The sequence below is a fragment of the Coregonus clupeaformis genome, chromosome 33 (assembly GCF_020615455.1).
Source record: "Coregonus clupeaformis isolate EN_2021a chromosome 33, ASM2061545v1, whole genome shotgun sequence".
In the NCBI taxonomy this organism is placed as follows: Eukaryota; Metazoa; Chordata; class Actinopteri; order Salmoniformes; family Salmonidae; genus Coregonus; species Coregonus clupeaformis.
Window position 1 is genome coordinate 22595444 of NC_059224.1, and position 23570 is coordinate 22619013.

Here is a 23570-nt window from a genome sequence, read left to right on the forward strand (position 1 = left end):
ATGGAGATAACTTGGGTCTCAATTACAGCGACCAACAGGGGTTAATGCCTCTGTCTTTATGGAATATTAGGAGAAGTGGTGACATTTATGCAGTGTCAATATATGTCACACAGTTATGATGATGGCGCAACAGTTAAGAGGTTGACAGTCTCAAACAGTGGGATATTATGTGACACCCGGTGATGCAGAGTTCTAATGGGACGTCCAGAGGTGAGAGGCATAAGGGATGACCTGGAGGAGGAAGTGGGGGCTAAGTGATGGCCTCTGGAGTTTTCCGGATGACGGATGACAGTGGGTGCCATGGCAACGGTGCTAATGAGGCGGTGATTTGGGCGGCGGGCTGGCAGAAGGATCGTGAATCACACAGAGAGGTAGAGAGAGAGACGAGACACACTTTAAATATCAACATGTTTTATTACATAGACATATACACAAGAGGTTAGCAGCCTGCCTCCTCTGCCTTTACATCCACTATCTCCCCCTCCCCTCCTTTCATCCCTCTCCTCTCTTCCCTTCCTCCCTCCTCTCTTCCCCTCCTCCTCCTCCTTAGCGAGCTGAGATTGAGACTTCATAAGCTCCCATCGTGAGCCGGACTGAGATGAGCTCTCAGTCATGGCTGGGTCTGAACTCTGCGAGACACTTGTCACAGGTGATTAAACCTGGGCCGTTACAGGCTCTACGAGGGTATGAAGAGTCACGCTTGTCACCTCCTCTATGACACATCAGGTCAGATTTACTGAGCTTTTGCACCAGGGTGGAATATTTCATTTAATACCAAAGAGCTAAAATAATGTATTTATTTCACCTTTATTAATCTTTATGGTTTTATTACTTATTTTTGTACCTCTTTAGGTTTTTAATACCACTATAATGTTACAATATTTACTCTATCTTTGTAAACCTAGCCTGTGAACTGTGGTCCTGGCTCTCCACTTGTCCCCGCACATCCAGATCCCTCCCCGCCCCAAACCTTTCCTCACCTCCACCTGACTGCTGGTCGTCTGGGGCTAGAGTACTGACTGCTGGTTGGCTGGGGCTAGAGTACTGACTGCTGGTTGGCTGGAGTACCTGACTGCTGGTTGCTGGGTGTTGGAGTACCACATCACAGCCTCACTATTTTAAAATAAATAGTCTACAAAAGGAAACCACTCCCTTTCAACAAAAAAGTCTTTGAAAATAAGTCAAATGTTACTTAAACACTTTTTTAAAACAAAAATAACCATATAAAACTGTGCAGGAAGAGAGAAACCTAGTAGAAACGTAAACTGAGTGATGGTAATCATAATCATAAGCCCTAGAAGGTTCTAGAAGGTAATCTCACCAAACTCCACAATACCTCGGTCAATACGTCTGGTCCAGTACGGCCAATCACAGATTCAGATTGTGTCCATATTAGCATAAACATGAGGCTACGTTTAATTGTTTAGCTCTTTGGTAACCAAAATGATCACAAATAAAAATATGACAGTTTAAGTATTTTTTCCATTTGACTTTTTTAAAGATGAATTCTTCATTTCCAAACATGAGTGAAAGGGAAAGGGAGAATACCTAAACACAGGCTTAAAACAATATAAAACAATTCTAAACACGGTTTTAAAATTACACAAAGAAAAAGGAAACACATATGGACAGTGCAAATCTACAAACTAAAATTCCAAACACCCAAGGTTTTCCAAACCTCCATATTAAATCCATCATATTGGCTGTGTGTCGTGTGTAGAACAGACCTAGCCATTGTCCATGTGCGTCTCTTCACCTGCCTGTCGCTAGGGGGCAGTCACCAGCCCTCTGCACTTCCCCTTGACCACTGAAAGTTCCAGCTCCTGCAAACTACCAAACCACAGACTTCAAAGAGCAGAAGAAAAAAAACTTCACAAGAACCAAAGCTGGAGCTGTGTCCCAGAACCATTTGGTGTTCTAGAATGTTTTACCATACATACTCACAAGCAATGGTATATTAATGGCCTTTAGACTCAAGATAACATGAGATAAGTAGCAAGCAGACAGAAATACACTGCATTTAAGCCAGCCCCAGCACATCTTCAAGTTCCACATTCCACTGCCTGACTAACTAATGGCACCACTGCAGCCAAAATAAAAACAACTTGTCACTTTTCAATACCTTCATATCACCTTAGCTTTTCCCTTAACCTTAGAGAAACCTTCTAAAAACTACAGGAACCAACCCTGAATACAATCAGCACCTCCGAAGCTCTAACAGGAATAATTTTTTATTAAAACGAGCAAACAAACAAAACAATGGGAAAATCAGTCTTTGGAAAAAAACGATAATTATTACTTTTTTTGTAACACAAACGATGGGTTATCAAAATTAAATGCAGAAATGTGATTGAGGAAAATTAGTCTTGAAAAGCTGCAGCTGAGTCGGTCTCCACTTCAGACTAAGAACAGTCCGGTCAGTCCGTGAGGGCCACAGGGCCAGTCAGGTCCGCTTCCTCAGAACCAGGTCCAAAACCTACAGGATCTGGAGCCAGGGGTGGGTGGAGCCAGGGGTGGGGCTCGGGGGGCACATGAGTCTCTGGAGGGCCTATCATTGGCTCCTCCACCCTCCCAGGGGACCATGAGTGAGTTCAGCTCCCTGTATCCAGGGGGCGGTCCCTTCTATCTAACTACTGCTCTCCTCAGATAAAGTGCCGTTGGAATCCTGGAGCAGGGGGAGGGGCATGGGCAAGGGGCAGGGCTGGCTGTCAGGGACGTCTCCGTACTCTGCGCTCTCAGCTAACTCCCCCTCACGCTCGCAGATGACCGTCATAGGGCTGCTCAGGATGCGGTTGCGGGCGTTGTACTTGCTGCTGGCAGCAGAGGGCGGCGTGCGCGATCGCCCGTACTTCATCCCGCTCAGTGACGATGATGGGGAGGAGGAGTAGGACAGGCCCTCATTGCGGGCCCACTCCTCTGGCGCCCTCTTGCTGCGACCTGGGGAAGCGCAAGGGCTGTGTGGTGTTGTCGGCGACGATGGTGAGGAGGGCGGGTCCAGGGAGGACTCGGAGCGGGTCCTCTGGAAGCGCGGGTCTGTGGAACGCAGCATGTCAGCGGCCGACATGCGGAAGCTGGTCTCAGAGCGGCTTCCCTTCTTCAGGAGCAGAGCCTTGAAGGTGTCGCTGCTGGTGGCAGACTTACGCAGGTTGCGCTGAATGGAGCCCGTCTGCCTGCCCATGGGCAGCGAGGATACCAGGCTGGGGGAGGTGCCCGTGGGGGTGACAGGGGGAGACGGACAGGGGGAGTGGCCCTGCGTCTTGTCCTCCTCAGACTCCTTACGACCCAGAACCTTCCGCTTGGACCTAAGGGTAGAGGAGGAGAGCCTGGTTAGGGACAAGGTTGATTAGAGACATTAAGCTGAGGTTGGAGTGATAAATGGATAGGAGAGCAGGGTTAGTGATATTGAGCAGGCTAGGCAGCATGGCTGGGTAGGAGGACAGCGGGTACAGGACATATTCAGAGGGTGGAGGGGTAGAGAGGGAGCACGGGGTTGGAGACTGTCCAGAGTCCAGGCCAAAGCTCAGAAGCAATTCTTCAAACACATCTACTCAGCTCAACACTCAATGAAACAGCCTCTACTACTCTATGGCTCAACCAATGATGGAACATTAGTACTAACTTATTTTTCTTAAACAAAGCTTTCCTCTAATAAGACATGCCAGTTGGCATACACACCTTTCTGAACAGTGTCCCAATTCAGCCATATGTCAACAATGCCCCCAGCAATCCCAGGGTGCACTGCTTCAGAAGCCTAGAAGAAGCAAGGATAATCTAACAATAGAGGGGGTGAGTGGCGCAGGGGCTGGGAAGCGGGGGAGGAGGGGGCTGGTGCTTTTAAATATTTTATTCAAATGCGATAAAGAAAACTGCACACGCTGCAACTCTAGGGGAACGCTAAGAGGTGGCACAATGGAATTAATTAACAACACTAACTGGGAAAAGCGCACAGACCTTTTTTTATATCTAAAGACAGTTCAGCATCCTTGCCAGCAGGGGCTGCCATGCTACTCCTCCACACCACCATGTCTACCTACCATAGACTCACAAATGTAGAAATGCGTTCCTTAGTCATAAGCGTTGTGCTAAAGCCGTGGCTAGCAGGGGAGATCGGATTAGCGCAGGGGAAAACAGCATAATTAATCTGAATCCAGGGGTTGCTTGGGGATTATGGCGCTAATCCAGTGCTAGCGTTACCACGGGGAAGAAACAGGACCGGCCAATTACAGTAATGGGCTACTTGCCGCGCCTAACCTCTCTAGACAGGGGGCGCTCTCACTCTCACTCTGCATTCCCCCGCTGCACCAGGGAGGAAGAAGAAGAGGTGGAGTTAGAAGAGCAGAGTGTGGAGTGCAGACAGTGACATGACAAAAGGGATTTGATGACATAGGAGAAGGAGGGTGAATGAGGCAGACAGATGCAACATTTAATCCTTCAGATCAGGTCCAAAGACAGAGAGGTTTAAGTAAATCAACTGTCTTTAACAGAGAAGAAGAAATAAAGACAAGCACGATATATCCATGATATAATATGGAGTCAATGACAGAGAGAGAGATCCAGATATGAGAGAAGACTGGATAGGAGTCTGTTAGTTGGGGCTGGGAGGTTTGAGGGACGTCTGTGCCCCAAATACAACGTCAACACCGTGGTGTCCCATGAGAGCTCCAGCAGTACATTAGCCCATAGGTTATAGCAGCAGGATTACGTAACATCACTCGCTCTCTCACACCTGATTTAACCAGGCCCAGGCAACTCCACATCTGACTCCCCGGACTGATGCTGTTCCAACAATTGACACACACACACACACACACACACACACACAAACCTACAGACACAAAGTACAAACACACACAATTCTACAGAGACAAAGGACAAACACAACGAATGTGGTAAGGTGAGAGAAAAGGAGTGGGGGGAGAGAAAATTAATTTCAGAGGGACAGACAGATAGAGAAAAGGGAATGAGAGAAAGACAGATGGAGAAAAGAAGGGAAAGGCAGAAATACCAATCCAATGTATCAAGAAATACAAACACACACAACCATCACACAGGTTTTGAGTGGTGCACCGATTTCTTCTCACTGTACAATGTTTGATTGTGAGAATCTCTCCAGCCAGCTCCATCCTACCCCTGCTGTCGTTGTGATAACAATCCATTCAGGTTTTAATCATTCTCTCCCTCCATTTTTCATCAGTTTCTGAGTGAGTGAGAGGGAGAGAACGCAGAGAGGAGTAGAGTAGAGAGGCTAGAGGGAGCACAAGGCAAACAGTGCTGGGTTTACCTCTGGTCAGCAGCAACAGCTGGTGCCCTAATGTCTACATCTACTTACTATAGCCTTCCTTCCTTACCTCCTTCACAGGGCTAACTTGTCTTTGCCTCTAATATAGCACACAAAGATATTAGAGTGAGGAGAAATCCACCAGGAAAGGTAAAGCCCACAAACGCACAAGAGGATGGACACATACACATACACCAAAGCCAGCAGAAATAAAATCCCCTGAAATGAAATCCTGTGATTCTCGGGAGCTCTCTGACCATCATACCGCTGCACGTGACCAGGATACACACACGCCAGTTGGTTGCGTGAGCAAATTATGTGTGTGTATGCTCCATTGAACGCATGCACATGTGTGAGAACGTAGAGAGTACATGGACTGGAAGAGCAGAGTGTACAGGACAGAGAGAGAGTGAGAGACAGAAAAGCTCTTAAGTGAAGCCTCTAACCTCGATCTGATCTAGGTTCAACTAGCTCAATAATGAATGAACCATCAGCTTTTCACCCACTAAGAAGAAGTAGCAACAGTCATCAAAATAGTTAAAAGGTTTAAAAAATAATGCAACAGTTGGACAGTTTTAATTTTATCCATCAGATATTGACTGAATTATAGCACATACAAGATTTTACTGGCACGGAAAAATAATGAATGGAGTTCAGGGATTTTGGTGGAAATTCAGGTTTAACATATATTGTTAAATGCAACTTTTTTTTTCTTAGAATGCACTTATACAATGAGTGTACAAAACATTAGGAACACTTGCTATGATCCCTTATTGATGTCACCTGTTAAATCCACTTCCATCAGTATAGATGAAGGGGAGGAGACAGGTTAATAATATTTTAAAACCTTGATACAATTGAGACATGGATTGTGTATGTATGCCATTCAAAGAGTGGTATGGTAGTAGAACTGCAACGCTGCTGGGTTTTTTCACGCTCAACAGTTTCCATGTGTATCAAGAATGGTCCACCACCCAAAGGACATCCAGCCAACTTGACACAACTGTGGGAATCATTGGAGTCAACATGGGCCAGCATCCCCGTGGAATGCTTTCGACACCTTGTAGAGTCCATGCCCCGACAAATTGAGGCTGTTCTGAGGGCAAAATAGAGGGGGGCAACTCAATATTAGGAAGGTGTCCTTAATGTTTTGTATACTGTGTATATTCATTTTCTAATGGTATCAGGTATTTTTTTAAATATTTTGTTATAAAATAAAGAAAATCATATGTGCCTAATTTGCATAAACACACTGGGTGTATTTGCATTTATGAATAGATTAACATAAAGGTGTGGAACAGGGCTGCAACCACCAAAACGTGCTCTTTCTATGCCTACCTGCATTGTCTAGACTGCCTCATTAATGACTGTTGTTGTCAAGTTCTGTTGCATAATTCAACAAGTGTCAATAGCAGGATACCCTCAGATTAAAAATCAACATGCTTGGCTCTAAATGACATCCATCTATGCATAATTTATATTGTTTGCGAGATCAGATCACTATAATACGAGTGTTTGTTTTTCGGAAGTTGCTTTCATTTCAGCGCATCTAATTTGTAAAAATGTCAACTGTATTAAATAATTACTTTTTTCAATTCCACCAAAAATGAACACCCATCAAAATAAAGTTATCTTTCTTATCTTTCTTGTGATGTACAGTGCATTCAGAAAGTATTCAGACCCCTTCCCCTTTTCCACACTTTGTTACGTTCCAGCCTTATTCTAATATATATATATATATTTTTTAAGAATCCTCATCAATCTACACACAATACCCCATAATGACAAAGCAAAAACTGGTTTTAGAAATGTTTCAAATATAAAAAATACATAAAAAACTGAAATACCTTATTTACATAAGTATTCAAACCCTTTGCTATGAGACTCGAAATTGAGCTCAGGTGCATCCTGTTTCCATTGATCATCCTTGAGATGTTTTTACAACTTGATTGGAGTCCACCTGTAGTAAATTCAATTGATTGGATGATTTGGAAAGGCACACACCAGTCTATATAAGGTCCCACAGTTGACAGTGCATGTCAGAGCGAAAACCAAGCCATGAGGTCGAAGGAATTGTCTGTAGAGATCTGAGACAGGATTGTGTCGAGGCACAGATCTGGGGAAGGGTACCAACAAATTTCTGCAGCATTGAAGGTCCCCAAGAACACAGTGGCCTCATCATTCTTAAATGGAAGAAGTTTGGAACCACCAAGACTCTTCCTAGAGCTGGCCGCCCGGCCAAACTGAGCAATCAGGGGAGAAGGGCCTTGGTCAGGGAGGTGACCAAGAACCTGATAGTCACTCTGCAGCACTCCACCAATCAGGCCTTTATGATAGAGTGGCCAGACGGAAGCCACTCCTCACCAAAAGGCAACTAAAGGACTCTCAGACCATGAGAAACAAGATTCTCTGGTCTGAAGAAACCAAGATTGAACTCTTTGGCCTGAATGCCAAGCGTCACGTCTGGAGGAAACCTGTTACCATCCCTACGGTGAAGCATGGTGGTGGCAGCATCATGCTGTGGGGATGTTTTTCAGCGGCAGGGACTGTGAGACTAGTCAGGATCGAAGGAAAGATGAACGGAGCAAAGTACAGAGAGATCCTTGATGAAAACCTGCTCCAGAGCGCTCAGGACCTCAGACTGGGGCGAAGGTTCACCTTCCAACAGGACAATGACCCTATGCACACAGCCAAGACAACGAAGGAGTGGCTTTGGGACAAGTCTCTGAATGTCCTTGAGTAGCCCAGCCAGAGCCCGGACTTGAACCCGATCGAACACCTCTGGGGAGACCTGAAAATAGCTGTGCAGCGATGCTCCCCATCCAACCTGACAGAGCTTGAGAGGATCTGCAGAGAAGAATAGGAGAAACTCCCCAAATACAGGTGCGTCATACCCAAGAAGACTCGAGGCTGTAATCGCTGCCAAAGGTGCTTCAACAAAGTACTGAGTAAAGGGTCTGAATACTTATGTAAATGTGATATTTCAGTTTTTTATATTTTTTTATACATTTGCTAACATTTCTAAAAACCTGTTTTTGCTTTGTCATTATGGGGTATTGTGTGTAGATTGATGAGGAATATATATTTTTTAAATCCATTTTAGAATAAGGCTGTAACGTAACAAAATGTGGACAAAGTCAAGAGGTCTGAATACTTTCCGAAGGCACTGTAAGTGTCGAGAAGACGTGTTAAATCCCTGACGAAGCTTTAGTGTTCTTATAGACGCAACGGAAATACAATGTATTCCATTAAACCCACTTCAGCCATTACCAGGGTGTGTTTGCACCTCTCAAACACAGGAAATAGATGACTGAAAAACACAGATCCTCAGGTGGGCGGGGCATGCGCATTGCTAAATGAAGCTACTAGCTACCATCTACCATCCAGTATCCCTTCACCAGCACCCATTAACTACTACTGGTTTCTCTTCCCAGTGAGCCCATCTCTGTCTAACAGACACGTTACAGAGAAAAGCTCTCCACTGCCTGGCTGCCAGACCCAGGGACACCAGACACCTGCCTACCGCCTGACAAATGTACAAATCAAACCAAATTGTATTTCTCACATGCTTCGTTAACAACAGGTGTAGACTAACAGTGAAATGCTTAATTATGGGTCCTTTGCCAACAATGCAGAGTTAAAGATAAAGATTTGTTTAAATGAATAAAAAGGACAGCCTGGCTAAACGTATGGGAGGGAGAGGAGTGATGGACTGAGGAGAATGGCAAGATGAAGGGAAGGTACAGAGGTTAGGACTGTCATGCTGCGACAGAGAGAAAGATAGAAAGAGCAGTAAGAGAAAGCTATAGTGCAGTGGGGTGGTTGAGGAGGATAGGAGAGGGATGAGAGTGTTGTGAATATGAGAGAGAGAGAGCTGGTTGAGGAGGATAGAGGGGTATAGGGAGTAAATAAATGGAAAGTTGAGAGATGGTGACCGTGCCATTACGTACCTGTGGATGGCAGCAAAGAGGTCCTCGGTAGTTCGGGGGCGTGTGGGGGTCACCATATCCCCCCGCCTGGGGGTCCTGTTGGTGCTGGGGGCCGGCGAAGACTCAGCAGTGCTGCTTGAATCAAACACCTCACCTAGGAGACACACACATATTAGACACACACACATTAGAAACACGTTACACACCCTGATGAGAGAACACATACACAATACATACACACCGACCGAGGAACGAATACAAGCATTACACAGCCCTACAATAGTCAAACACTTCACCTGGTAAATAAAAACACATGCACACAGGACACATGTCACCCACACACGGACAGCAGCTGAGGAGCAAGCTAACACACACACATAACCGATGGTCGGATATCCCGCAAAAGTAACCTGAGTGCCTAAGAGATATAGAGGTGGTGCTGGACTGGCTTCTTACATTCTCTCCCTCTCTCTCTCCTCTAGTTGAGCTTCTCTCCTCCTCCTCCCTCGCTCGTGTCTGCACTTCGACTGCCTGAGCCGCTGCAGGCGATCTCATGTTACGCTCGCCCCCTCCCCCCTCCCTCCCTCCCTCCCTCCCTCCCCACCCACATCTCCTCTCATCTCCCCTCCCCTCCTATACAGTGGGCCCCTCCCCCTACTCTCCACATTCCCCCGCCTCCCTCCACTAAACAGACCTCCCCTAGGACAGATGTCCCCTACCTCCCAGAGAGAGAGAGAGAGAGAGAGAGAGAGAGAGAGAGAGAGAGAGAGAGAGAGAGAGAGAGAGAGAGAGAGAGAGAGAGAGAGAGAGAGAGAGAGAGAGAGAGAGAGAGAGAGAGAGAGAGAGAGAGAGAAAAAAAAGACAACAGGACAGAGAGAATGACAGATGGAAAAGAGGAAAGTACAGTATAAAATAGATAGTTGGACATAAGGATAGAAGGGGTGGACAGAGGGAAGCAGAGGTGAGAGAGAAAAGGAGAGTCCAGTAATAGAAAGGACATAGGGGAGACATAGATTAGAATTGAATGAGACAGTGAGAGCATAAAACAAACCAGAACAACAGAAGATGGAGTGAGGATGGAGTGAGAGATTTAAAAAAAATTGTTTATTTCACTTGCTTTGGCAATGTAAACATGTTTCTCATGTCAATAAAACCCCTTTGAACTGAATTGAGAGAGATGATAAATCCAGGCATCTGCCGCAGTGCTGTCCCTCACTAAGCTGAGCTCTCACTTGGGGGAAGAGGAGGAGGCAGGCAGGTATGATGCCTCTCTGGCTAGCTCAATGACACAGAACAGACAACAACCAGGCGGCACCATGCTACATTAGCACTAAATGGGCAAACTATGTTTTGAGACCATTTATTTTTTTGGGCACTGTTTGCGGAGACGCTTCGACTCCCGCCAGCCCTGATGGCAGCTTCTTCTAGTTCAAGATTCAGTTAAAACCAGAGATACAGGGAGGCCTTCCCTATGCATCCTTCCAGGAATATCCTAAACCTTTGATCACATTCAATAAAGGGAATCTGTATTGTGTTGCTAACCCTGTCTTCAGTCTAAGCCTTTTATATACCTTCACAGTCAGAGAGAGAGCAGGCAGTCTAAGACCAGCTTGGAGGAAGCTGGCCCCAATACCTGCCCTTCGTCCTGCCCTGAAGTGGGATTTGAAGAAGGACCGAGGGACAGCTGGAAACCCCAGCTAAAGCCCCTAGCCTTAAGCACAGCTAATGTCTAGCAATGTAACCTACAGTTGAAGTCGGAAGTTTACATACACCTTAGCCAAATACATTTAAACTCAGGTTTTTCACAATTCCTGACATTTAATCCTAGTAAAAATTCCCTGTCTTAGGTCAGTTAGGATCACCACTTTATTTAAAGAATGTGAAATGTCAGTTTAATAGTAGAGAGAATTATTTATTTCAGCTTTTATTTATTTCATCACATTCCCAGTGGGTCAGAAGTTTACATACACTCAATTAGTATTTGGTAGCATTGCCTTTAAATTGTTTAACCTGGGTCAAACGTTTCAGGTAGCCTTCCACAAGCTTCCCACAATAAGTTGGGTGAATTTTGGCCCATTCCTCCTGACAGAGCTGGTGTAACTGAGTCAGGTTTTGTAGGCCTCGCTCGCACATGCTTTTTCAGTTCTGCCCACATATTTTCTATAGGATTGAGGTCAGGGCTTTGTGATGGCCACTCCAATACCTTGAATTTGTTGTCCTTAAGCCATTTTGCCACAACTTTGGAAGTAGGCTTAGGGTCATTATCCATTTGGAAGACCCATTTGCAACCAAGCTTTAACTTCCTGACTGATGTCTTGAGATGTTGCTTCAATATATCCACATAATTTTCCTTCCTCAGGATGCTATCTATTTTGTGAAGTGCACCAGTCCCTCCTGTAGCAAAGCACCCCCACAGCATGATGCTGCCACCCCCATGCTTCACGGTTGGGATGGTGTTCTTCGGCTTGCAAGCACCCCCTTTTTCCTCCAAACATAACAATGGTCATTATGGCCAAACAGTTCTATTTTTGTTTCATCAGACCAGAGGACATTTCTCAGAAAAGTACGATCTTTGTCCCCATGTGCAGTTGCAATACGTAGTCTGGCTTTTTTTATGGCGGTTTTGGAGCAGTGGCTTCTTCCTTGCTGAGCGGCCTTTCAGGTTATGTCGATATAGGACTCGTTTTACTGTGGATATAGATACTTTTGTACCTGTTTCCTCCAGCATCTACACAAGGTCCTTTGCTGTTGTTCTGGGATTGATTTGCACTTTTCGCACCAAAGTACGCTCATCTCTAGAAGACAGAACGTGTCTCCTTCCTGAGCGGTATGGCGGCTGCGTGGTCCCATGGTGTTTATACATGCGTACAATTTTTTGTACAGATGAACGTGGTACCTTCAGGCGTTTGGAAATTGCTCCCAAGGATGAACCAGACTTGTGGAGGTCTACACATTTTTTTCTGAGGTCCTGGCTGATTTCTTTTGATTTTCCCATGATGTCAAGCAAAGAGGCACTGAGTTTGAAGGTAGGCCTTGAAATACATCCACAGGTACACCTCCAACTGACTCAAATGATGTCAATTAGCCTATCAGAAGCTTCTAAAGCCATGACATCATTTCTGGAATTTTCCAAGCTGTTTAAAGGCACAGTCAACTTAGTGTATGTAAACTTCTGACCCACTGGAATTGTGATACAGTGAATTATAAGTGAAATAAAATGTCTGTAAACAATTGTTGGAAAAATTACTTGTGTCATGCACAAAGTAGATAACCGACTTGCCAAAACTATAGTTTGTTAACAAGAAATGTGTGGAGTGGTTGAAAAACGGGTTTTAATGACTCCAACCTAAGTGTATGTAAACTTCCGACCTCAACTGTAGGCTTCTCCAAGCTCTGATGCTGCTGATGGTCATTAGTAGCCTACCAAACTTGCTAACTGCCTGGTAGCACTCTATTATCGCTCTAATCACTGACATCAATGCAAATGTTATCGAAAATCGAATCAAACACGTATTGAGAGCCCATGAGTTCATGTTGCGCAACATTTCTATAGGCTATGCAATTACCTGAGAAAACAGTTTTAATTGCCTCTATTAAAAAGAGAGGATCCCATCAGCTTTCTATAGGCTAGGTCTACTATATTTATTTATCAACTTTCCTAATATTAAGCTCATTGCTTCGCTTTACAACAGGAGTATAGCCTACCTGGCTGGCATGAAAATGAACCATGGGAAAAGCATCCTCCATTCGCTATTTAAGTGCATAGATGGTCCATTCTAAATCAAAACTAATTTCATACATACAGTACCAGTCAAAAAGTTTGGACACACCTACTCATTCAAGGGTTTTTCTTTATTTGTACTATTTTTTACATTGTAGAATAATAGTGAAGAGATCAAAATTATGAAATAACACATATGGAATCATGTAGTAACCAAAAAAGTGTTAAACAAATCAAAATATATTTTATATTAGAGATTCTTCAAATAGCCACCCTTTGCCTTGATGACAGCTTTGCACACTCTTGGCATTCCCTCAACCAATACATTTTTGGAGTGGTTGAAAAACGAGTTTTAATGACTCCAACCTAAGTGTATGTAAACTTCCGACTTCAACTGTATCTCTCAACTGCCTTTTACCTCAGCCAACGCAAACTGTCAACACAGCTAACAAACACCTGCCACCATCAGTCAGCACTGAATAGCTGCTAATGATGACAGACTAGACCTTGAACTCAGCAACCAACAGTTTGATTGTAAGCTGCCTCAATGTAATTTACAAAACAGATGTCCCATTTTATTTCTTCAAAACATTCAATTTTATTCAATTTTATCTGAATTTAATTTGAGTATTTTTGGTGTTAATAATACAAATTAAATCTAACTCACCACTCTCGTCGTCCTTAGAGCTGACTGATCCAGTGGTACTGCTGGTCCCATCTTCCTCATCTTCTTCCTCCTCTTCCTCCTCTTCCTCAGCCTCTCTGTTTTGCTCCTGCCCCTCAGCGAGGCTTGTCTCCTGTGTGACGGTGGCCGGAGGCTGGGTCTCCTTCTGGCTCTTCGTGGAGGTGAAGGGTTCACTACACTCTGTCAGGGCTGAGGAACTCTCTGAAACCTCATCTTCCTCCTGCTCTTTCTCCTCATTTCCCTCCTCCTTAGTCTCTTCCTCTCTCACTTTAGCGTCCACCTGGTCTTCTTCTGTGGTGGCCGAGGTGGTGGTCTCATCCTGGGGGCTCAGTGTGGTGGTAGTCTGGGCGGTCTCCTCTCCCACCACAGACTGGGGGGTGACAAGAGACAGTTTGGGCTTCTTGGAGACCACTGAGGGTTTCTGTTTGACTGGGGGGATTTTGATTGCCTCCTCCACGGGGCTTGGGAGGGGTGACTGCCCCTCCTGATCTGGTTGGGCTGAGCTGTTGGACAGGCTCTGTTCCTCAGGTTTACCGTTGGTGACGGCGCCCCCAGGCAGCATCTCAGAGTCACTGCCGTCCGCGGACAGTTCAGCGAAGAGCTTCTTCACAGCAGATGATGAGGCCTTGGTGATTTCCTCTGGACTGGTGCAGTTCATCAGGGGCAGCATAGTGGGATGCTCCAGCTGCTTAAGCTTCTCCGGCGTGTGGGGCTTGAGGGCCCAGAACTGGTTGCCCCCCGTTTCCTGAGCTTTGGTATGTTCCACCTTGCCGTTGACTTGCTCCTCTGGCCGCTTGACTGAGCGGAGGCGCACACTCTGCAGGGCGAATGGGGTGATCAGGGGCATGGGGGACTTGCCGGCCTCCTTGGCTGCTGGGCTGTTAGTGAACGCATCTGGTTTTAGAGCATTCTTTGCTGCCTTCAGGGTGAGAGGGGAGGCTGTGGGTGGAGCAGGGGCAGGCAGGGGGGGAGGTGGTGGAGGAGAGGGGACCATGGAGGGGAATGGAGGTGGATGAGGAGGAGGACTGAGGGTCCCGTTGAAGGAGAGGCTGGGGTGGATAAGGGAATCTGGAGGTGGAGGGGGAGGGAAGTCTGGAGAGGTGGAGTAAGGGGGCGGGCTCATGGGGGTGCCCTGAGGGGTTGTGGGTAATGGAGGTGCGAGGGGCAGAGGGGGAGAGCTGGGGCTGGATGGGGGGAGAGGAGCAGGGAAAGGAGGTGGGGGGCTGATGGGTTTGGTGGGTGCTGAGGTGGGAGGCAGGGGAGCAGGAGGTGGGCCAGAGTTCCTGAGAGAGTCAGAGGCGTTTGAGGAGAGGGAGGTGGAGGAGGAGGAGATGGAAATGGATGACAGGAGTGAAGACTTCCTCTCAGGCACTTTGGGCTTGGGCCGCCCCGAGGGTGAGTGGGACCTCATGAAGGAGGGCACGGGGGTGCCGGCCGTGGGGGTGTTGGACTGGCTGGAGTAGCCGCTGGAGGGGGAAGTCAGTCTATGGATCCTGTCCGGGGACGAGGTGGCCGTCTTGGGCTTGACCGCCACACCTCCCTCCTGGGCTGGAGGGACCGAGGCCTGGATATTGATGTGATTGTGGAGACTCCCACTTCCATTCGACAGACCCCTCGGGTGTGTGCCCGCTACAATGTTGGCAGCAGGGTGGTGTTGGTGAATGGAGGGGGACTGCGGCCCCTGGTCTCCATGGTTACGGGGGTAATCCATGTAGTAGCCCCAGGACTCTGCGTAATCGGAGCGCAGGCTGCTGGTGTCGCTGTGAGCTGGCGTCACATGACAGAGTGAGTACACATTAGCCACTACGCAACTGTTAGTGTTGTTAGCCGCTAGCGACGCGGCGGAGCTGGCGGCGCTCACACTGCTCTGGCTCCGTGGTCGCAGCAACCAGGGGTCCTCGTAGTCGCTGCACGGGCTGTGGGAGGGCGAGGAAGGGGATACGCCCTTCCCCTTTCGATCTCTCAATCCCATCTGGAGGCTCTGCTGCAGGCTAGCGATCAATGTCTCGTTCAGCACCGATCCGTTAGCGCTCACATTAACCCCGCTAACTGCACTAACTCCACCGAGGGGCTTCTTCCCGCCAGGCTTGCGGCGGAGGGAGTCGGTCCTGGCCGGGGGCAGCGGCGGTTTCTTGGCCTTGCGGAGAGAGATGCTGCGGGACAGTGAGCGGTCGCTGTATAGACTGTTAGAATCTTCCTCGTGGCTAGGCAGCTCGCGGCACTCGTACATGCTGTGTCTGGCAGTCCGGCCGGCTACCACCCCGTGGCCCTGCCCGCTACCATGGCTCCTGGAGCGCAGGCCAGAGTCCAGGTGCATTGAGGTGTAGTAGCCGTCGTTGTCCTGGGAGTACAGGGAGCTGGAGTCGGTGGTGGTGCGGGACGACAGCTCCAGGCTGCTGTTCAGGTGGTTGATGGGAGTGGAGCAGCTAGAGGTCAGAGGACGCCGGGGCAGGACCACGTTTTCCGGCGTGTCGTAGATTGACCACTGGTCGTCGGCCGAGGACGGAGTCGTAGCGGCGATGGTGCTTGTGTGGCTGTGCAGGCTGCCATCCGAGCAGCCCGATTCGCTGGGCGTTGCCGGGGAAATCACCCCTCCGTCTTGGGGATGTGTGTGTGTTGGTGTGGAGGTGGCCCGGGCAGGGCAGGTGGTCCTGTGGGTGAAGGAGGTGGAGCTCAGTGGGTCCATGCTGGTGCTCGCGGCCAGACTGAGAGGCCTGGAGGTGGGGTAGGCCGTCCCGGGGGACTGGGGGTGCTGGCTGGAGGACTTATGGAGGGTCACAACCTCGGCAGAGAAGGACATGGTGGCGTTGGGGATGAGGGATGTGGAGTAGGCAGCGTGGGGGGACACCACACATGCCGGACCACCACCCCAGTCCCCTGTCTGGGACCCCCGCACCTCCTGAGACTTGGGCCGTGGCAGAGTACCTGTCTTGGGGGCGTTTCTCAGATGCACCACGGTGTTGTCCACCTGCAGCTTGCCGATCTGCCTCTGGGGTGCATTGTGGTCTTCCGGCCTGATGGGGGTGCTGCTGTAGATGAGCTCAGCACTGAGAGACACCCTTGGCCCGGGTCTGGGAAGACTGTGGAAGCGCTGGGCATCTACATTCAGATGCGGGGGTAGGACCAGCATTCCGGAACAGCCGTCGCTACTGGAGACTGAGATGCTTCCTGTAGACGAGGATGTGGAAATTCCAGCCATCTGGGCTGCGATTCCTTGTCCCCGTTGAGCCCGGATTCTCCGCATGGACGGCGGAACGATCTTCACCTCCTCAGTCTGGCAACCAGAATCCCTTGTCTCGGAATGCCTGAGCGATGAGTTGACGCTCCCGACTCTTCCCAATGTGGAATACTGTCCCGGGATGAACATGGAATGTGGCCGGAGCTCGCCCCCACGTCCTTTCCCCACTGCAGAAGAGACAGAAAGAGAGAGAGAGAGAGAGGTTTAACATATGAGCAATCAAAATACCTCCAGCTTCCTCCTCTCCCTCTCTCTAATTTCCTCTCCCTTGTTCCCCCTCTCTCTGGCAGGCTGTCGATCAGATTAGCTGTGTCTAAGAGGCTAATTAATTTGATTTGCTGCGGCCCTGTCTGATGGGCTAATAACCGCTGGTCGTCTTCATTAGGACAGAGATGGAGAGAGATAGAGAAAGAGAGATGGAGAGAGAGAGGAGAGAGAGGAAAAGTGGGACAGAGAGAGAAGAGGACAGACGCCAGAAGGCAGACTCCCGCTATCCTTTCCCTCCTACTCTGGCTCCGTCTGATCGGAAAGAGAATGGTCCTCAGGGTGTGGGCAGCTGGTAAGGCATTGGGCAGCTCACACACACCCACACCCACACCCACACCCACACCCGTACATAAATAAACAAAGTGAAAAATATGGTGTAAAATAGGAGAGGATATCTGATGTATCGGCAATCTGTGCTGGCTGCCTGTTGATGCTCATGCTCCCTAAACATTCACACACACACCTACCTCCCCCTCCCTAAGGCAGAGAGTGACAGCGCTGCTGTAGGAGATAGATTAAGTTGCAGGTTTCTACTTCACAGACAGCCTGGGTGTCTCACTCACTGAGGCAAGGACTTACCATCTAACAGTAATCAGGACTTCCAAGCCTGTCTGTCTGGTCTTTCAAACCTGTCTGTCTGGTCTTTCAGACCTGTCTGTCTGGTCTTTCAGACCTGTCTGTCTGTATAATAAGGCTTCAAAGCTCTGCCTATCAGCTGCACTGATCACATCCTACAGCGAGGAGAGTCCCCAGTCATCCATAGCTTAATAGGGTTAGCTTAACTTAGTGTAGCACATAGCTATTAGCAGGGGTGTGGAACCCTGACCCCTCTGTTTGTTCTTCAGCCCATCTGTTCTGAGGATTAGGGGTGAAAGGTCAGGGGGCGTTAGAAGGGTGGGGCTATCATAACAACAGCTGACAATAACAAACGCACAGAAGGGGGAAAGGGAAACATTCACACCATCTTCGTCTGGCGTATCCCCTAAGCCTCTGGGGAGACAGAGGAGAGGAGAGGTGGGTTTTGGTTGGGGTTAAGACCAATTGTACAGTAAAATCCACAATAGGACATGTATTCTTGACTGTGTGTTGATTTTGATTGTGACAGAAAACCAATCTTGTCCTTTCACCCCACATCTTGATGAGTATACCCTTTCCTACTTAACCTCCCCTGTCATTCTCCCCCCTCCCTCCATTGGCCTCAATCCAACCCCCATGATAGGCCAGTGTGCATTACACAGTTGTGGAAATATGAACATAGAATGATATCATCTGTGGTAGGAATGCTGGGATTAGATGCAGGGTTTAGTGGTGGGGTGTGTGGGACACACTGTGGCATGCTTAGATTATCAGTGTATCCCAGGGATTAACACACACAAATAAGTGCCCGTTTAGATTCACTAGACTTGTTACCAGCGCCGGTCTCGTAAGTCACCAGATATTCAAAAAAATGTGTGTTCACATTAGATACACTTATCATGGCTAAGGAAGGAGGACAGCGCAGAGACCGGGCCCTTAGCGGTCATGGGAAAAGGAGTGATGTCAGACTCTGGACTACTAGATTTGAGGAAGTAGAGATCCTACAATGACAGATGCCAGTAGAGATTTTACTATCAGGGGCGGAGCAGGGGGGCTTATGAAGAGCTTCTAGATGTCAAATGTCAAGATTCTAGCATGAGAAGGCATATGTAGAAATTCTAGAATAGGGAAGAGGACTTTGAGAAAGAGCAATGGTGGTGGTTCTACAGGAGACTTTACAATGTGGGGGAGTCAAACTAGTCACTAAACCAGCCAGAGGTGTGAGGCAGGCTGGTGGATGGACTAGCTGTCTGGGTCAGGGATGAGGGAAGGACGGGAGGACTAGTGAGAGCGGGATGCAGAACAGCTCTGGGTATATACCATACCTAGTTCGGTGCAGATGTTGTCAGGCAGCCCTGATATAGTCTTTCTGCGTTTGACCTTCTTGGGCCGGCGGGAGACTGTGTCAGTGTTAATGAGGGAGCGGCGGATGCTGGCCTGCCGGTCAAACGTTGCCCCTAGTGGCCGGGAGGGCGAGAGCAGGCAGGCAGAACACCGGCAAACAAAAACCAGCCCGTTAGTGATACAAACACACGTGCAGTTCTGTTCATACATGCAGAGTGACAGAACAAGAGAGAGTAGACACAGTTACATATATCTAGAAATGCATGCTGTATAACACACATGCAGAGGACATAGACAGGGGCGTGATACACAGACAAACAGAGAAACTAAAAGAGAGAGAGTATCCCACACAGCCACACACACATACAAGACCAAACATACAGACAGTTAGTTAGTTCAGTCTCTGTGAAGCTGCTCTTTTCGATGGATGGTGAGAAAGTGATATGGAAACTGCCATATAGACAGATTGAGTCTAACACGCTCACATTTCAAACATCAGTCTTTTTGATTTCATTTGATTAGATATGACGTTGACATTTTGTTATCTTGAAACACTGATTTTAATCCAATCAATAGCACGTTACACACACCAGATTTAATAGGTCTCACAATTACATGTATTCAAATACATGTTAACACTAATTTACTATTGATACTCTTAGGAGCTGTCGGTGCTACTTTGTGGCAGCATCTAGCCTTAGACAGCTCTCTCTCTATGCCCTCTAGAGTGTGTGTGCTAGCAACAAACTGAGTCAGAGGACAGGACAAACACCACTGAGCCAGAGCTGACAGAGGGAGTTAGAGGGAGAGAAAATGTGTGTTTGTGTGTGTCATGGGAGGCCCAGTCTCAGACTGACTTCTGAGTGACAGATGTCACTAGCAGAGCTGATGTATTAGTGGGTGGGAGATACAGCAGCATGGTGTCTGTGTTGGTGCCTGAGATGGTGTGTGGTTATCTCTATCACCTTGTACTGGTGGTGGTGGTGGTGTGTGTATGTGTGTGTGTATGTAGTGTGTGTGTGTAGTAGTGTCGGTCTCTGTCAGGCGCCCCATGGTTTGAGATACAGCCATGGAGCTGCCTTGACCTTTGACTGCTATCGCTTTTTCTCGAACACTGGGATAGACTGAGCACGCTCACAAACACACACTCAGCAGGGGGATGGTCAGAGAGCGAGAGAATAAGAGGGAAGAAAAACAGGGGGAGGATAACACACACTGACAGACAGAAAACACAATGCTCTATGCATGTGGATGCAATTATCAGTATGTCCATTCAAACACAGAGAGGGGTTAAAAGTGAAAAAAAGGATTGCTTCAAGACCAAGACTCCTATTTCATTGGTTGAATAGCATCGGTAGTTGTGGGCATGTTCAACCTAGGACATAAAATGGTCACTATTGTTGGTGTGGTGGCCAGGGGACGTGGCCTACCTGTGACGTTGATAGGGATGATGTCAGTGGGCACGGCCTGAGCCTGCATCCTCATCTTCTCCTCAGGGGTGGGGAGGGGTGGGGCCTTGTAGTAGCGCACCTGTCCGTCACACTCATCTATCCCCTCCTCTTCCTGGGGGGTCTGGGGCCTCATGGGGTGCAGGGACTTGTCATCCTCCGTTGACGAGGCCGTGGACTGGAGGAGAGGAGAGAGGGATGAGAGAGTAGTGAGAGGGAGGAAAAGAAAGAAGAGACGGGTACACAGGAATGAAAAGGAGTAAAGAGGAAGGGAGATAAAAGAGAGAGAGATGGGAAGGAGAGGGAAAGAGGAGAGAGATGGGAAGGAGAGGGAAAGAGGAGAGAGATGGGAAGGAGAGGGAAAGAGGTGAGAGATGGGAAGGAGAGGGAAAGAGGAGAGATGGGAAGGAGAGGAGAGGAGAGAGAGGGGAGGAGGGGGAAGGAGATGGAGAGGAAAGAGGAGAGAGATGGGAAGGAGAGGGAAAGAGGAGAGAGATGGGAAGGAGAGGGAAAGAGGAGAGAGATGGGAAGGAGAGGGAAAGAGGAGAGAGATGGGAAGGAGAGGGAAAGAGGAGAGAGATGGGAAGGAGAGGGAAAGAGGAGAGAGATGGGAAGGAGAGGGGAAAAGGAGAGAGATGGGAAGGAGAGGGAAAGAGGAGAGAGATGGGAAGGAGAGGGAAAGAGGAGAGAGATGGGAAGGAGAGGGAAAGAGGAGAGTTGAGCTTCAGACTGAGCCTGAAGCAACACACCTGAGCCTGTAGGTGGAAGGAGTGTGTGTGTGTGTGTGTTGCACCTGCCCCCACTGGGTCTGCCCTCCTTTCTATAAACGCTTTAAACCTCTTCCAGCACTGTGTTCATTATTGCCAAAACAACCACACACACCACTATGTTTACTGCAGCGTTCTGACCTTTGTGCCAGAGAGTCTATAAACATGTTTCACGGTCAATCATACACACATTCACATGCACACCCAGACAAACTGATAGCAAGGAGGAGCAAGAGAATGAGAAAACAAAAGGAGAGTAACAGAGCGAGAGAGATGCTCTCATGCGTTAAACTGTGTTGACGGGCTGTGAGTTCTCAATCTGAGCGCATCACATCTACAGTGCAGAGATACGAGAAGAGCAGCGCCACCAAACTTCTCACTGCAGCACCTTGGCTTTCTCTAGAACCCTGGGCACCAACCAAACAGGCTGACAGATATTTTAGACACATACAGTTGAAGTCGGAAGTTTACATACACTTAGGTTGGAGTCATTAAAACTTGTTTTTCAACCACTCCACACATTTCTTATTAACAAATTATAGTTTTGGCAAGTCGGTTAGGACATCTACTTTGTGCATGACACAAGTAATTTTTCCAACAATTGTTTACAGACTGTTTATTTCACTTATAATTCACTGTATCACAATTCCAATGGGTCAGAAGTTTACATACACTAAGTTGACTGTGCCTTTAAACAGCTTGGAAAATTCCAGAAAATTATGTCATGGCTTTAGAAGTTTCTGATAGGCTAATTGACATCACTTGAGTCAATTGGAGGTGTACCTGTGGATGTATTTCAAGGCCTACCTTCAAACTCAGTGCCTCTTTGCTTGACATCATGTGAAAATCAAAAGAAATCAGCCAAGACCTCAGAAAAAAATTGTAGACCTCCACAAGTCTGGTTCATCCTTCAATTTCCAAACGCCTGAAGGTACCAAGTTCATCTGTACAAACAATAGTACGCAAGTATAAACACCATGGGACCACGCAGCCGTCATACCGCTCAGGAAGGAGACGCGCTCTGTCTCCTAGAGATGAACGTACTTTGGTGCGTGTAAATCAATCTCAGAACAACAGCAAAGGACCTTGTGAAGATGCTGTAAGAAACAGGTACAAAAGTATCTATATCCACAGTAAAACGAGTCCTATATCGACATAACCTGAAAGGCCGCTCAGCAAGGAAGAAGCCACTGCTCCAAAACCGCCATAAAAAAGCCAGACTATGGTTTGCAACTGCACATGGGGACAAAGATCGTACTTTTTGGAGAAATGTCCTCTGGTCTGATGAAACAAAAATTGAACTGTTTGGCCATAATGACCATCGTTATGTTTGGAGGAAAAAGGGGGTGCTTGCAAGCCGAAGAACACCATCCCAACCGTGAAGCGCGGGGGTGGCAGCATCATGCTGTGGGGGTGTTTTGCTGCAGGAGGGACTGGTGCACTTCACAAAATAGATGGCATCAGTCAGGAAGTTAAAGCTTGGTTGCAAATGGGTCTTCTAAATGGACAATGACTCTAAGCATACTTCCAAAGTTGTGGAAAAATGGCTTAAGGACAACAAATTCAAGGTATTGGAGTGGCCATCACAAAGCCCTGACCTCAATCCTATAGAAAGTTTGTGGGCAGAACTGAAAAAGCGTGTGCGAGCACGGAGGCCTACCTACCTGACTCAGTTACACCAGCTCTGTCAGGAGGAATGGGCCAAAATTCACCCAACTTATTGTGGGAAGCTTGTGGAAGGCTACCTGAAACGTTTGACCCAAGTTAAACAATTTAAAGGCAATGCTACAAATACTAATTGAGTGTATGTAAACTTCTGACCCACTGGGAATGTGATGAAATAAATAAAAGCTTAGATAAATCATTCTCTCTACTATTATTCTGACAATTAAAATAAAGTGGTGATCCTAACTGACCTAGGACAGGGAATTTTTACTAGGATTAAATGTCAGGAATTGTGAAAAACTGAGTTTAAATGTATTTGGCTTCAATTGTAATTACCGTGACTAAACGGTCACATGGAATTTGACTGCAATCATGACTTGTGACCGCCAGTGTGGCGGTTATACGTTCACCGTAACAGCCCTACGCCTGGCACCTACTACCATACTCCATTCAAGGCTTAAAAAGTATTATTTAACCTGTCTCCTCCCCTTCATCTACACTGCTTGAAGTGGATTTAACAGGTGACATCAATAAGGGATCATAGCGTTCACCTGGTCAGTCAGTCATAGAATCCTCCTAATGTTCTGACATTTCACGTTCTTAAAATAAAGTGGTGATCCTAACTGACCGAGGACAGGGAATTTTTACTAGG

At 47.5% G+C, this 23570-nt stretch overlaps 1 protein-coding gene across 6 annotated transcripts in view; it reads right to left on the reverse strand.

The window, feature by feature from the left end:
• Positions 1-394: 394 nt before the first annotated feature.
• The window catches only part of nhsl1b (NHS-like 1b), a 187319-nt gene continuing 164143 nt past the window's right edge, over positions 395-23570 (reverse strand). For 5 of the 6 annotated variants that reach the window (XM_045210200.1, XM_045210202.1, XM_045210204.1 and 2 more), the window contains exons 4-8: positions 20469-20664; positions 19020-19151; positions 13596-17018; positions 9229-9361; positions 395-3302 (exon numbers count right to left, since the gene is read on the reverse strand). In XM_045210200.1, coding sequence (XP_045066135.1) covers positions 2627-3302; positions 9229-9361; positions 13596-17018; positions 19020-19151; positions 20469-20664 — 4560 coding nt within the window. In that variant the 3' untranslated portion in view covers positions 395-2626. The remainder of the gene's footprint in view (positions 3303-9228; positions 9362-13595; positions 17019-19019; positions 19152-20468; positions 20665-23570) is intronic. The other variant, XM_045210203.1, reaches the window with a different exon arrangement.